This window comes from Esox lucius, chromosome 11 (genome assembly GCF_011004845.1).
Source record: "Esox lucius isolate fEsoLuc1 chromosome 11, fEsoLuc1.pri, whole genome shotgun sequence".
Classification (NCBI taxonomy): Eukaryota; Metazoa; Chordata; class Actinopteri; order Esociformes; family Esocidae; genus Esox; species Esox lucius.
In genome coordinates, this window is record NC_047579.1 from 46,484,732 (window position 1) to 46,500,659 (window position 15,928).

At 37.9% G+C, this 15,928-nt stretch overlaps 3 protein-coding genes across 3 annotated transcripts; 2 read left to right on the forward strand and 1 right to left on the reverse strand.

Moving 5' to 3' along the window:
* Window positions 1-2,495: 2,495 nt before the first annotated feature.
* On the reverse strand, window positions 2,496-3,539 carry LOC105010112 (hemoglobin subunit beta). Its single transcript, NM_001304110.1, is given in 3 exon segments — window positions 2,496-2,722; window positions 3,074-3,296; window positions 3,395-3,539. Coding segments are annotated over 3 exon segments (447 nt in total). The 5' UTR covers window positions 3,487-3,539; the 3' UTR covers window positions 2,496-2,590.
* Window positions 3,540-5,162: 1,623 nt separating this feature from the next.
* LOC114840327 (hemoglobin subunit alpha-4) lies at window positions 5,163-6,079 on the forward strand. Its single transcript, XM_029123354.2, has 3 exons — window positions 5,163-5,319; window positions 5,549-5,756; window positions 5,870-6,079. Exons 1-3 carry the CDS (start codon window positions 5,225-5,227, stop codon window positions 5,996-5,998), a joined length of 432 nt encoding a protein of 143 aa, XP_028979187.2. The 5' UTR covers window positions 5,163-5,224; the 3' UTR covers window positions 5,999-6,079.
* Window positions 6,080-8,722: 2,643 nt separating this feature from the next.
* Window positions 8,723-10,042, forward strand: LOC114840326 (hemoglobin subunit beta-4-like). The gene is made up of 3 exons (XM_029123353.2): window positions 8,723-8,932; window positions 9,028-9,250; window positions 9,846-10,042. Exons 1-3 carry the CDS (start codon window positions 8,841-8,843, stop codon window positions 9,975-9,977), a joined length of 447 nt encoding a protein of 148 aa, XP_028979186.2. The 5' UTR covers window positions 8,723-8,840; the 3' UTR covers window positions 9,978-10,042.
* The last annotated feature ends 5,886 nt before the right edge of the window (window positions 10,043-15,928 follow it).

Sequence of the window (15,928 nt, forward strand, 5' to 3'; positions counted from 1 at the left end):
TTATTTGTAATTAAAATATTAATTGTTGTGATACATGACAATTCATTTCATATAAGTCTATACTTGTTTTGATTAAGAAGTTGATTTAGTCAGAGTAGAATCAGATAACTTAGAAGTCTGCACTATTTGTGCAGGTTGGTTTTTTGTTGTGTACCAGAAATACTGATGAACTGAAGGATGGCGAGCCTTGCCCAGCAGATCTGTGGACGGTATTGGATATGGTGTGGCGAGCCATAAAGACCTGCCACAAAGCACTTGGATTTGCAGATTCATTCATTCTGACACAGATAAGAAACACACTAACCTACCCGGGTAGTAGTGTTAGAACTTGACATTGAACACATACATCCGGATATTTTCTCCAAGACTGAACTCTTTCTTGGAGGTTGAACATTTCCTCCTCGATACTGAGAAGCCATAGAGTTGGAACACCCAACTCAAAAAGGGACCTCATTCTTTTTGTTAAGAGCTCTATTTTATTTTGGTCTACATACAGTATTGTCTGTGAATGTCTATGTTGATTCACGGTGACAAGCATTAAAATTGTCAACCGTTAACCCAACACTTACTCCCTTCGTGAGTCATCTATTCCAAGTATATTCTCCTATAGGACCTAGAGTGATGTAAGTGTCTCATCTACCCAATCAGGTTAGGACCAGAGGTGCTACAAAAGGATTCCAGAATTGTCACAGAACACTGATTTAACACACAAGATAAGACAAAAAAGGGTGCAACAGCTAACAGAGGCAGCCCTCTGCAGAACCATCTTGAAGTATTATAATAATAAAAAAGAATAGTGCTGTTGAGCCGCGTCTGGGCACAGGCCCCTAATAATGAACCAGAACAGAAACATTAGTTTCACCAGTGAACTGCTGAAACTCTAACAAAGATAATAGTACATATTTATGATATGTATAAACAGGTGTGACAATGACAGTTTCTTAAAACATTGTTTAAGGTCTCAAATTACCTGGTTAAATGATTTATCAATTAAAGCCCAGTTGGTAATACAAGTGATTACTTTAGTGATACATAACCATTCTATTTATTTCACATTATTTTATGTTGATAAAATATTCCATATAAAAATGTCTCTGTCGTTAACAAATACAGTCATGTGTGGTAACTCTAGAGTTCACTTGAAAGGGCAGTGCATATTGGGAAATTCTATTGTAGGTGTAGTTTAGTATATTACACAGTTCCTTCAAGCAAATACAACTCAAATATGAAACCCTGTTTAAGTTGTATAAACTGAAAATGTGTGTGCATTTTCAGTAATTTAAGTAGCATCAAAATATAAATACTTTACTAACCCTAAACAAATAAGTTCTGCAAATATTTGTTAACTTAAAAATATTAAGGCAACTGAGTTCTGGGAACTTATTATGGTTGAATGTGTAAATATTTGATGCACCAACATGGTTTCAGAGGAATAGGTAAATGTGACAACCAAATTTGTATGATTTTCTGCATTGTTACAAAGCGCTACCAAATCATATGTTACGAAGGCTATTAAAGCATTGTCATATCTGAGGAATTTACAAAAACATGATGAGTCACGAATTGTTGTCAAAACAAAACTTTTTGAATATAATTTTTTTTCTTCACGTGTTGAGAAAGATTTTGCCATGGCTGGGCGCCAGGATATAATGAACGCAATGATATATACTTTTTTTGAGTGCTTTGATGCATGACCGGAATTACTGATGAATAGATCCGTTTTTGTATTATTATTATTACTTTTGTAAAATCTCGCAACATTGCCGTAATGCTAAATAATCGGAGTACAAATATATTATTGGATTTGGATCAAGGGACGAGGATGCCCAGGCCTAACGAGGCCACTGCCTAGGACTGTGTTACGAAACGCGCCCAAAGAGAGCCGACGAGTGTTCGTTCTCACAGTCCCCGCATGGTTTCAAAGATGCAGTTGTATTTACTAATTACCCCCCCCCCCCCCCCCCCCTTTGGGACAGACGTGCCTATCTCTAAAATTCTGTTATAGGCCTACACCCATATATGACCTAATGCCAGTCATGCAAGTCCTAATTTTAATCTTGAAAAACAGCACACGATTTAACAAATATATTAGAGAAATTTTGTCATTCATTCAAAATCCTCTAAATTAATGACAAAAACCTACAAAACACTTGTCAGAATCTTTGCTGTGATCAGGTGCCTGCATGTTAAATAGTCTGCATGGTACTCAGGTTCCTGGTGCGTAGCCTCTGTAATAAATGTATCCCCAACTTTATTGCAACAATTTTGTCGGTATGTATTTTCAGCAACGACCTGGTATCAATTAGGATTAACTGTCTTTGCTGAGGGATAGAACGACAGATGCTCATCGTGCCGCCTTGGGAAAATCACCTTTCAGTACCGATTCTGTAACAAGGATAACCTGTTGCATCAAAACTTAAGCATGCATTCAAACCTACATACCATTGTTTTAGGAGATATTTTTTGTTGTATATAAACAAACTTAACGCACACGAGTATTGTAATGCTTTTTAATGGGTTTTAATTGACATTAAAAGACAACAGCCTTTAATTCTGGAGCTGTTGCACATCTCTGTAAAATAATAATGCTCTAGTGGTACTGTTTGCTGAGAGCGGACACAACCACACACATGAACTTGTAGAAGGCTTCATGGGTATAAGCATCGAAAACGGTGGGGCCCAGCTTTGCGGCAATGCACACGGTGATGCACTCGGACAAGAGCTGTAGAGAGAGGAAGATAGGAAACATACAGTTAAATATAGGAAGTCTTCAATTTCACAAAATAGCCTACCAGTGGTTTTCAACCAATGGTCCGCGAGTACAGGTGGTGAACGATTACAAATATATTATCATTGTTTTTATATGTATTTGTTAGATTTTGTTAATCACATAAACGGTGTATATATTATATTCACTAAAACAAGCTGTGACCATGTGAATTGTTGTCCTCAAAAGCTTTTGACTGGTTTAATGGCCCCAAGCAGGGAAAATCCTGGGAACCACTGACAGTAGCCTATATGAGATATTTTTATTCTAATCCTTAAATTAGCCCAGTTAAGTCCAGTTACTCGCCTTGAAGTTGTCAGGATCCACATGCAGTTTCTCGGAATGGGTCACACTGAGTGCGGTGTAGGTTTTCTTGATGTTATCCAGGTTCTGCACAGCCTTGTCTAGTGCCTTCATCACCGTCTTCCCATGGTTAGCCACTTTGGGGTTACCCAAGATGGCAGCTGAGTCGGCCAGGTTACCGAAGCTGCTGAAATACCTCCGAGTCCATGGAAACACGATCAAAAGTCTAACAAGACATTGGAAAATAAATGGTATTATCCCATATAAAACATCAAACTCAAATCAATGAAGAATGTATAATAGAGGTCCAAGGAAATACTTCACCTGGCCACGGATTGGGGTCCAATCTCATCAGCGCTGATACTTCCCCAAACGCTTGCTATAGCTTTGCGCTCAGCTGCTGTCCACTCAACCATATTTGCGATTTAGGGGTTTTGACTCGCACAATAGTTCTTCTATAGGAATACCCAGCGAATGTCAGTTTGGGTTCAATTTATTCATTAGGAGATGCCCCACCCTTTACAAGAGGAGACATTTGATTGGTCGGATTGCTGACGTTCTGCTTGGCTAGAGATAAGATCGGATCCTTGCCAAATAACATTCTGGCAAAAATGGCTGGAGAAAAGAAAACATGACTAACATGAAAATGCTTTTATCTGAACATTTAATCAGTCCAAAAGTTTCCTTCAAAATACTTTCAACCAAATGTGTTACCTAGCTTTATTGGGACGGGTTGATTTTGATGACGTGGGATATTAGGAGGATATAACCACCAGAATATATGAAAATAGTTTATCCCCCCCAGCAAACACCTGCAACTTATCCAACCGCAGGCCACCTGGTCTCTTGGCTTCTCTTATTTGTCCTGGCACCCCAAAGGTGGAACCAGCTACGTTTTGAAGTCAGGACAGCATGCACGTTTCATGAAAAATTCGAAAACCTTACGGACCAGAAAGTATGTGAACACTAATAGGGTAATTGTTTAATAGTCTACTTTAAAACTGTTTATGCGTCATTTCTGAAAGGGCGGGCGGTCAGGCACGGCGTCAGGGTTTTTTCTCTCGGGGTTCTAAGTGGGAGCACGACCAATAGTGTAACCTGGGGGAAAACGCCCCCCTTAAGGGAAATCTGTATTTTCTGACTCAAAAAAGCAATGTTTGTTTTATATGAGCATGTTGACTATAGTCAGAAAAATATATTTAGTAAAAGAACATTTGGCAGAATGATTCTATTTTATTGCAACACAATCAAATGCCAAACTATATAAACGGGACGTTTTACCTCACTCTGAGCAAAATGCCCCTCCCTATGGTGTAAAGGCCCCACTGGGTTTGTTTTCACCTCCAATTAAGATTTATTCCATATTTAGGTGTCAAAATAATTTTATCAATGTAATCTATACTATTGAAAGAATTCATCTTGATATCAGTATTTAAGTGAGATTACAATTTTAAACGTGATATTGCACATTCCAGGATCCAAAAATCTATGTATAACATTTATTAAAATTCAAATAACTTTTGATTACTATTTTAAAATATGTTTTGTTAACCATGCGAAAGTATTATGTTAAAAACATGAAATCAGTGACATTGAGCAATTCATTCAATATCAGTGCCATCATCTATTATATTAGATGTTAATATACACTCAGTAAACTAACTACAAAAAAACGATTTACAATATGCTATATCTTCAACTTTTGTTATATTTCAGTATTTGTTTTGTTATGATTTTGTTATATTTTACCAATATATTCTCAGGGGGAAAATTACCCACGGGGCATTTTGCCCCAAAGGAGAGAGGGCGTTTAGCCCCAAACATGATCACCACAAAAACAGGATCGCTATAAAAAGTTTATGGCTATTATAATATAATATAAATACACGTGCAGTGTTTTTAAACCTTTATCGAGTAAATTACGCCGACCATGCATATTTAGGATATTACACGGATTGGCTCAGTTCCATAAATAAGGTAGCCTATAAAATAACATTATTCATGCCTTGGAGACAATCCCAGAGGAGGAGTCAAAATGTTATCAGGGTGTGACGTCTTTCGTGCTTCGATAAAAACGGCGTCTCCATCTCGACTTTGACTAGCTTTTCTTTCGAGGCATCCCCGGTTAAGTGGATAAACCAACAAGACGCAGCTATGAGTCTCTCAGCCAAGGACAAAGCCAATGTGAAGTCCATCTGGACCAAGATCCTAACTAAATCCGATGACATTGGAGAACAGGCGTTTTCCAGGTAAACTTCTTAACGATTAGGCATTGAAACACTGTTGATATTCACATTTTTAACATAGCCTACAGTGATATATTTAGTTTCCCCCAGGATTGGGGGTCGTGTGTCCACCGGGATTTCCGCCTGTAATTTTTTGAAATGAATACATAGCCTAGACCAATGTCAGTGAATATATGAAAGCAAGCTCCAACAGTGTATATTTTGGCTCACGTGATTTTTATGTCGATGACAGGATGCTGGTCGTCTACCCCCAGACCAAGACCTACTTCTCCCACTGGGCTGATCTGAAACCCGGATCCGCTCAAGTAAAGAAACACGGCGACACCATCATGAACAAGATCGATGAGTGTGTTAACCACATGGAAGACCTCGTGCCTTTCCTGTCCAGCCTCAGCGAACTGCACGCCACCAAACTGAGGGTGGATCCCGCCAACTTCAAGGTAGGATAGGAAAGAACACAAACCATTTGATATTAATGTTTTTTTCTGTTTTTTTTTTTACCTGTGTGAACGTGTAGGCAACACAGCAAAATGTATGCTAATTTACTTCGCAGTTCCTGGCCCACTGCCTGCTTGTGGCTGTTGCCGCCTACTTACCCAACGACTTCACCCCAGATATCCATCTGTCCGTGGACAAGTTCCTGCAGCTAGTTGCTCTGGCCCTGGCGGAGAAGTACCGCTAAACCGGAGTTCAGCTGTCTGTCATCCAAGTCATAATGCCCTTCTAAAGGCGACACTTTGACAATAAACGTAATTAAAACCGAGGTTTTAGTCATTTTCATTTTGTCTAGCTGTGTCATATGAATTACCGTGTCTTTTTAATATTATTTTAAGGGATCCATCGTCAAATAAACTTAAAAGCCTACTTTAATGTTTAAACTACATTTTAGACCATGAGTGTACACACTGAAATCCTTTATTTTAAAGTTCACCAAAAATTGCCTGGTACCAAGAATTGACTTAGTAAGATAGAATGTAGGCCTACCATTAGCCACGAAAACGAAATACGTTTAGTATTTCTCTCTGGTTATCACCCATGTTAATTAACATTAAAGTCGAACATGTTATTGGTGACTACACTGTAAACCCTAATGTATTTTTGTGTAACTCAAAATTTGAGAAATGGTCCTAATTACCATAAAGAATTATGGTATACAGAGTTCTACTAATTAGTTTAAACTAATACGTTTAAAATGAAAATGTTCCCAGCATGCTCTGTTTCAGGTTTATTTTGGTATTCTTTTATTATCTTTTATTTGCATATACATTGATTAATTTATCTTAGCTACATAAACCTAAAACGCATACATTTGTCTGAATTAATCCAATCAACCAAATATTTTACACCCACTACTGAAATCATTTTCATAATCATAATTTAACAAAAACATACTGTAAAAACTTAAGCTGGGTTCCAATATGAATTACACCCTTCTGTGTAATTCCCAGATTTACCAGAAATTCCAACAGAAGCTGTGATTTCGATTTTGGAAATCGGGGAGTTTGCTGTAAGTTATGAAAGTTTTTCTTAACTATAACCCAACTGCCCGTCTCAGACTTGGATCTCCATTATATTCCATATAGTTCCATTCTTACCACAGCATACTCTGAAGACAAAAAATATTTGTTTTCAAGTAAGTGCCCTCCACATAAGATAAAAACATAATTGGCTTAATATAGCCTACCGATCATGTAAGAGGGTCAAGAAAAACCCACAGGTCGTTTTGCCCTTCACACATATATAGAAATCCAAACTGTGTACCTTGTTTTTCATCAGCATCTCTTTTGTTGATCCATTAACAACCAAATGTGGAAGAATTAAAGACAAAATGTTTCGAAAAATTAAGTAAATTAAAGCTGCAAGCAGCATTTAGCTGGTTTCAGCATACAGCTAATATACTAGCCACACTGCATTTAAAAAATAATGACACATATCCAACTCTTTTCCATAGCTGCAAACAATATAGCATGCATGTTTTTTCCTTTCGCTATTATCCCCATGTGGCCAAATGGAAATGTCATTCATATAAACTAAACTCACAACCGAGATCATGTGTACCAGGACGAAACTAGAAGATCATGGGTGGGAGGGCTAAGCCTCGTTTTGGGTGGTCTTGGCATTATTTTTGGTCAAGGCTAGCTAAATGTAGACCTGTCTCATAGTTTGCGTTAGACACTTATCTAATATTACTTAAATTCTATCCAAATAATGAAATTAGTCCACTCTATCCCCTCCATCAGATGCCAACAAAATGCACAAAACGGCTGTTCTAGCCAAAATACTTTTGTCAACTATAGTTGATAATAAATGAACATCTACTTACAGTACGCCTACATATTGTTTCTGTGCGAGATTTCTCTAAACCGTTCTGAATAATTTCAAAACAGGTTTAGTCATAGCCCACTCATCTCGGAATGAAGCAGAGGCGTCGCTAGGATCTTCTTGTACGATAAATTAATATTTTCAGTAGTTGGTTAGTGACGTAGCTAAAAAATACAACCCTCTGTTATCGGCCACCGTCTCCAAATATTGGCCACCTTACTATTTTGTTGAATTACATTATAATTGCTTTTTATTTGTATTACAAGTGACAGATCTTAGTCTTAGTCTACTAGAAAGTTAGCTAGCTTTCTTGCCTTCCGGAATTACATTATAATTACCGGTACATTATAATTGCTTTTTATTTGATTTACAAATGACAGTTCTTAGTCTTAGTCTACTATAGTTAGCTAGCTTTCTTGCCTTCCGGTAAAGAAAAAAAAGATTGATCACTTAAAATGGGCCTAGAGACGTCCCTGGTACCAGCATTAACTTTTTCAGCAATTTGAGCTACAGTAGCTTGTCTGTTGAATCGGACCACACGGACCAGCCTTCGCTCCCCACGTGCATCAATGAGCCGTGGCGGCCCATGATCATGTTGCTGGTTCACCACTTTTCTTCCTTGGACTACTTTTGATAGGTACTGACCACTGCAGACCGGGAACACCCCACAAGGGCTGTAGTTTTGGAGATGCTCTGACCCAGTCGTCTAGCCATCACAATTTGGTCCTTGTCAAAGTCTCTTAGATCCTTTTTCCTGCTTCTAACACATCAACTTTGAAGACGGAATGTTCAAATATATCACACCAATTGACAGGAGCCATGATAAGGAGATTATCAGTGTAATTTACTTTTGACTTTACCTGTCAGTGGTCATAATGTCAGTGGTCCTAGCAACGCCTCTTAAGCTTGGTAACACATTTGGTTGAAAGTATTTTGAAGGAAACCTTTAAATTGGTTCAGATAAGATCATTTTCATGTTACTCATGGTTTTTTACTCCAGACGTTTTTGACAGAATATTTTTGGGCAAGGATCCGATCTTAACTCAAGTCAAGCAGAACGTAGGCAATCCGACCAATCAAATGTCGCGTCTTGTGAAAGGTGGGTCAACTTCTAATAAATAAATTGAACCCAAACTGATATTCGCTGGGGATTCCTATAGGAGAACTATTGTACGAGTCAAAAAAAAAACTAAATCGTAAATATGGTCGAATGGACGGCAGATGAGCGCCATGCTCTAGCAAGCCTGTGGGGAAAAATCGACACTGATGAGACGGGAACCCAAGCCATGGCCAGGTGAAGTATTTCGGACCTCTATTATACATTCTTCATTGATTTGAGTTGGATGTTTTGTATGGGATAATACAATTTATTTTCACTTGTCTTTTTAGGCTTCTGATCGTGTTTCCATGGACTCGGAGGTATTTCAGCAGCCTCGGGAACCTGGTCGACTCAGCTGCCATCTTGGATAACCCCGAAGTGGTTATGTATGGGATAACGCTGATGCGGGTACTAGGCATGGCTGTGCAGAACCCAGATAACATGAAGAACACCTTAACTGCACTCAGTGTGCTCCTCTCCGGGAAACTGCATGTGGATCCTGACAACTTCAAGGCAACTCAACTTATAAATAGGCTACTGAACCTAAGGATTTAGGGGTGGGGGTGTGGCGGGGTCGCATATAGTCTACTGGTGATATCGACCAGTGATTCCCAGCATTTTCACTGCTTGGGACCATTAAACCACGTTCAAAAGCTTTTGAGGACCACCACATGGTCGCAGACGTGTTTTAGTGAATATAATTCCGTTATATATTGTGAACAAATGATAACAAATAGGCATACACACAAAAACAATGATAATATCATTAGCTTAATAATCGTTAATCACCTGCACTAACCTCGCACACCATTGAGAAAACCACTGGGCTGTTCTGTGCGTCATGCTATGGAATGAAAAAATATATATACATGTGCCATTTAGGAGAAAATATTTGGCCACCTGACATTTAGGAGTCAGGTGGCCAAATGGTTAGTCTAAAGCGTTGAACCAGTAACAGAAATGTCGCTTGAACGCATCCTATAACTGCAGGGTAAAATGTTTTGATTGACGTAGTAATTGCTTTTATAAGTTGTTCTGTGTACGGGTGTCTGCTAAATTGAAGACGTTTCCTTTTAATTATATGGCTCATATCTTCCTCTCTCTACAGCTCTTGGCCGAGTGCATCACCGTGTGCATTGCAGCAAAGCTGGGCCCCAGGGTTTTCGATGCTTATACCCACGAAGCCTTCTACAAGTTTATGTGTGTAGTTGTGTCCGCTTTTAAAAAACAGTACCACTAGAGCATTACTATATTACAGAGATGTTCAACAGCAGTTGTCTTTCAATGTCAATAAAAACCCATTAAAAAGCATTACCAGATGTTTATTGTTGTTTCTTTAAATACAACTAAGAATTTCTCCTAAAAACAATAGGAACAAATTTAGAAAAGTCTGAAGCATGCAGTCTATCCCTGCGGCCAACCTAGCCAACTCTTGACAATACTAGGTCAAACTAGCCGTTCGTAAAAAAGTGTGCGCGCGGCTATTCCATTAATTACGAGGGAGCGCTTTGAAAGTAGGCTAAGGCCCAATCCCAATGTCCACACTCACAGACTCACGGACTTTGAAGCGCGTTCTCGCTAAGTCTGTGAGGGTTCAGGGTTTAGGGTTTAGGGGGGACATTGGGATTAATACTGAGTCGAAAGACGTGTTGTGTCTTGCTCAATCAGACCCGGCGCCACGAGGGGGCAAGAGGGGGCTTAACCTCCACAGTTGAATTTTCTGCCCCTTTCGTCTCCTGGAAATATATTTCCAGAAGACGATTAGTTCACCGCATTTGTTTAATGCTACACACTGTTCTTCTATGAGCTGTTACCTTCTGACTGAGTTACATAAATTAATGATCGAAAATAGTTTATGTTATTGTTTATAGTTTAATATTTATGTAATGTATTTTGCCTAAATATTTACCTTGTTTTGTTGCTTTAAACGGAGCAGCATTCAAGTTGAAAAAGAGATGAATTATACATTTAAAGGTGAATTTCGCCAAAATGCAACAGTAAAATTACTTTATATGTGGTGTACACAAAGAAGGGACCTACCTTAACTAAAATCATGTAGAATCATCAATTAATTATGGGAATTGAGCCTGTAATGAACTGTAAGTTTGAGAGCATCCACATCTCCATATTGTAGAGATGCACCATACCTTTAAATGCAGATTTCTCAACAATGATACAGTAAAATGTGGTGTACTGAGGGGACCTACATTAAGTCAAACCAATTAGAATAATTAACAAATTATGGGATTTGAGATTTTACTGTAGTTTTAAATGTAGCAACATTCACGTTTCCATGGATACACATTATACATTTCAATGTAAATGTCTCTCAAAATGATACAGTGTCTTTATATTTTGTGGACGAATAGAGGGGACCTACCTTGACTCAAATTAATTAGAATCATTGAGTAATTATGGGAATTGACCGTTTACTGCAGCTTTAAGTGTAGCAGCATGTGTCGCCATAGAGATGCGTTATACATTTCAGTGCGTATTTCTCCAAATCTCTACAGTTAAATTTCTTTATATGCATGGCAACATAGAGGAGACCAACCTTAACTTAAATCAATAAGAATTGTTAACTTAATATGAGTATTGAGCCTGTCATGTATCTTTAAGTGTGACAGCATCTACATCTCAATAGAGATGCATACCTTTAAATGTAAATGTCTCTAAAGTAAAATTGCTCTATATGTGGTGAACACCCAGAGCAAGCAATCAAGCAAACAAGCAAGTGTATTTATATTGCACAATTCATACATATAAGCAATTCAATGTGCTTTACAAAGAAAATGAAAATATAAAAATGCAATAGAATTAAAACAGTCAGATTGTTACAATTCTGTAACCTGGCTGTCTCCAGGGGGACTGTACATGAACTTCAACACCCTGTTAACTCAATCCTCACCCTCCAGCGCTTGGATGAACCCATCAGTCCATTTGTGAGATAATCTCTGCATCAATGTCTTACTTGGCTCTCTCCAGGGGGACATTTATGCCATGTCTGTACATGCATTTTATATTTATCCTCAATGAATAACAGTTACCATAACTTTTTACTGAACCACCCCGGTGTCTCAATCCTCACACTCCAGCACTTGGATAAACTCGTCAGTCCTTTTGTGAGATAATACCCTACATCGATGTCTAAACAGCAGCACAAGAACTTGTATTATCCGTTATCGGCAAATTGTTACATTTACACAGAGATTATTCCTCTGATAGCACCAGAACCTGCATTACAGAAAAACGATTGGTAAAACATAGAGAAATAGAAATAGAATAACCACAAAATAATAAAACATTAAATCAAAGAGAGAAATATAAAATACATACTCAAATGAAGAAATCACACATCAAAACAACATCATAATAAGAAAACATTCAATAAGGAAATAGAAACAGAATAAAAATTGGATAAAACATAGGAAGCTATAAAAGCTGTAAGGCTAAACAATGTGGTTAAGTTTAAGTGCTCAGTCATAGGCATGTGAAAAGAGAAGGATTTTTAACCTGGATTTAAAAACGGATACATTTGGGGCACGTCTAAGATCTTCTGGTAGTTTATTCCAGGTGTTTGCTGCCTAACTGCTAAATGCAGCTTGGCCATGTTTAGTTTGGACTCTGGGCTCTATTAGTTTACCTGTGTTCATGGATCTAAGAGCCATGCTTGGTTTATATTCTTCCAATGTATCTGAAATTTATTTGGGGCCTAAACCATTCAGTGATTCATAAACTAGAAGCACCAATTTAAAATCTATTCTGTAACTGCCTGGGAGCCAGTGGAAAGATTTAAGAACCGGAGTGATGTGCTCGGTTCTCTTGGTCCTGGTTAACATTCTAGCAGCATCATTCTGAATGAGCTGCTGTTGTTTTACAGTCTTTTTGGGGAGTCCAGTTAAGAGGCCATTACAGTAGTCAACCCTGCTAGATAAAAGCATGGGTGAGCTTCTGTTGGTCTTTTTGGGACCCAAAGCCCTTGATTTTGGCTATAATTTTAAGATAGAATGCTGTTATTTTTGACCGTTTTGATATGACTGTTAAATGTGAGATCTGAGTCTATCAGAACACCAAGATTACACACTTGATCCTTGTTTTTTTGGGCCTGAGAATCCAGCACTTTACTAATATTAGTTATTTTGTTTTTGTTGCCAAGCACAATAATCTCTGTTTTGTCTTGGTTTAATTGTAGACAATTTTGGTTCTTCCAGGTATTTATGTGCTCTATACAGTGACACAGTGAGTCTATTGACCTGTTGTCATATGGTTCAAAAGCCATATATATTTAAGTATAATCTGCATAGCTATGGTAGATAATGTTGTTCTTCTGTAGAATTTGGCCCAGAGGTAGCATATAGAGATTGAGTCCGAAAACTGATCCCTGTGGAACTCCGCATGTCATAGCCACCCTATCAGATTCGTTTTTTCCAATGGTGACAAAGTAACTCCGGCCATCTAGACCATTTAAGGACAGTCCCAGAGAGTCCTACCCAATTTAGCAGCATTGGAATCGCCACAGAGATGCGTTATACCTTTCAATGTGAACTTCTCCACAATCCTGCAGCTAAATTGCTCTGTATGTTGTGGACACATAGAGGGGACCTACCTTAACTCAAATCAATAAGAACTGTTAAAGAATTACGGGCAATGAGTCTGTAATGTATGTTTAAGTGTGACAGCATCCACATCTCGAGATGCACTATATCTATAAATATGGAAAATTGCTCTATATGAGGTGTACACATAGAGGAGACCTACCCTAACTCAAATCAAGTAGAACTGTTAAATAATTATGGGAATTGAGCGTTTACTGTAACTTTAAGTGTAGCAGCATTCAAGTCGCCAGAGAGATGCATTATAGGTTTCAATGTAAATTTCTCCTAAATGCTACAGTAAAATTGCTCTTTATGTAGGGTTCTTATTGAGGGGACCTACGTGAACTCAAATTAAATGGACTCATAAGTTAATTATGGGAATTGAACCTGTAATGTAGCTTTAAGTGTGACAGCATCCATGTATCAATAGAGATAAACTATACCTTTAAATGCAAATTTCTTAACATTAATACAGTAAAGATTCTCTATATGTCATTTACATATAGAGGAGACCTACCGTAACTCAAATCTAGTTGAATCATCAAATAATTATGGGAATTGAGCCTGTAATGTAGCTTTAAGTGTGTCATCATCCATTGTCTCTAGACTGTAGAGATGCACTATACCTTTAAATGCAATTTTCCTTTAAATGCAATGCTAAAGTAAATATTTTTCTAATGTGGTGTACATATAAAGAAGACCTTCCTTAACATAAATCATGTAGATTCATTAAGTACTTATAAGAATTGTGCCTATAATGTAGCTTTAACTGTGGCAGTATCCATGTCTCCATGGAGATGCGCTATGATTTTATATGCAGATGTCTAAAAAATGCTACAGTAGAAATGATTTATATGTGTTTTACTTATAAAGGAGACCTCCCTAACATAGATCAAGTGGATTAATTAACTTGTTATAGGATTTGAGCCTGTAATGTAGTTTTAAGTGTAGCTGCACTAACATCTCCATAGAGATTAATTACACATGTATATATTAATTTCGTCAGATATTCATAGAATGAAATATCTCTGTATTTCTTGTTTTGTTTGACTGAACACAAATCAAGTGAAATTATTGACTAATAGTAAATAATTAGTCTGGTTTAACATCAAATAAAGGTAATGTAATAGAATCCCCAATAGGACATTCATATTTCTGAAAAGATGTCGGAATCAGATGTATAAACACTGAAACATTCTGTTATTGCATCGCATCTTCAAAAATGTTTAATGCCTTGATGTATCTCGAAATACTAAATATTTAACCGATTGTGCAAGACACGTTTGTCCAGCGACTCGGACTGCTGTCAGAGCGCTCCCACGTAAATAATGGTATAGCAGCGCACACAATATTTACGAACGCTAGTTAGTCCACAGTTAGCCTATGCATGCATCAAAACAGGTTTGAATACATTAAATCTTGATGCAACAGGTATCCTAGTCGTTAGATGTAAACTGCATTTCGTTGTACTGTACTTGAGAAATGACAATGAAGTTGAACCTAATCTAAACTAGAGCGTCGGTGCTAAGATGATTTCTGTACGCAAGGTGAAAATGCGGCAAGATGAAAAGGAAAGTTAATTCATAATTGATACCAGGTCGTTGTTGAAAATATATACCTGCAAAATACGTATTAACAGAAAGTTATAAACATATTGGGGATTCATCTATTATACCAGGAATCTGATTAACAGGATATTTAACCTGATCACAGAAAAGTTATGGACAGTTGTATAATACAATCAATTGTTCTTCAAGCATCGACGGGAGATGTAATATAACTATAGGTTTGTAATTAATTAAGAGGATTTAATTAAACTGCTCTGATATATTTGTTAAACCGTTTGCTGTGTTTTTCAAGGGTAAAATTAGGACACAAATTCAATTTGGCATTAGGTCATATATGGGTGTAGGCCTAGAACTGCATTTCAGAGATAGTCACGTCTGTCCAGACATTTCTTAAGTCATGTCTGTCAGAAAGAGCACCACATTTCAAGAACTAGGCTTGGAGGGGGGCGGGGGTGACAACGAAACACTTGTTGGTCTAATCCCAATGTCCACCCTAAACTCTAAGCCCTGAACCCTCACAGGCTTAAATGACGTCACCTGGTAAGTGATTGAGTGCAAGAGGCTGCAAGGGCTCTAAATGTTATAAATAGTAATGGGTAATCACTTTGCGATTTTATTATGTTACCTTGATGACGCTGAAACATGTTGCACACGATTTGGGTTTGCCCTAAAGAGTGGACAAGAGATTACCTCAATAACAATCTATATTTGTCAATAATCAATATACAATTATACGTTTCACGACACAAAGCTGTGAACAGTGGGCAATTAGCCTTTCGCCGAGCCCCGCCCCCCTTAGTTACTGTTGCTACGTCTGACAAACATATGGTCAAACATGACCAGCGCGACAGTTTGCCATGACGGGAAGAGGTATACCCGTGCGTGTCAGTGACCTTTTTTGGAGCAATACCTCTGTGATATCCTCCAGATCGAGGCAAAAGGGGTTACAGTATGCAGTGGAGGGTTATATTCAAAATATAAAAATACACAATGAAGGAGATCATAACTTTGGTCCAATTTGTGTTCTT

Coding starts and splice junctions, on each gene's coding strand:
- LOC114840327 (XM_029123354.2), top strand. CDS start 5,225: ATGAGTCTCTCAGCCAAGGACAAAGCCAATGTGAAGTCCATCTGGACC. Junction 5,320..5,548: donor GGAGAACAGGCGTTTTCCAG/GTAAACTTCTTA, acceptor TGTCGATGACAG/GATGCTGGTCGTCTACCCCC. Junction 5,757..5,869: donor TGGATCCCGCCAACTTCAAG/GTAGGATAGGAA, acceptor TTTACTTCGCAG/TTCCTGGCCCACTGCCTGCT.
- LOC114840326 (XM_029123353.2), top strand. CDS start 8,841: ATGGTCGAATGGACGGCAGATGAGCGCCATGCTCTAGCAAGCCTGTGG. Junction 8,933..9,027: donor GGAACCCAAGCCATGGCCAG/GTGAAGTATTTC, acceptor TTGTCTTTTTAG/GCTTCTGATCGTGTTTCCAT. Junction 9,251..9,845: donor TGGATCCTGACAACTTCAAG/GCAACTCAACTT, acceptor CTCTCTCTACAG/CTCTTGGCCGAGTGCATCAC.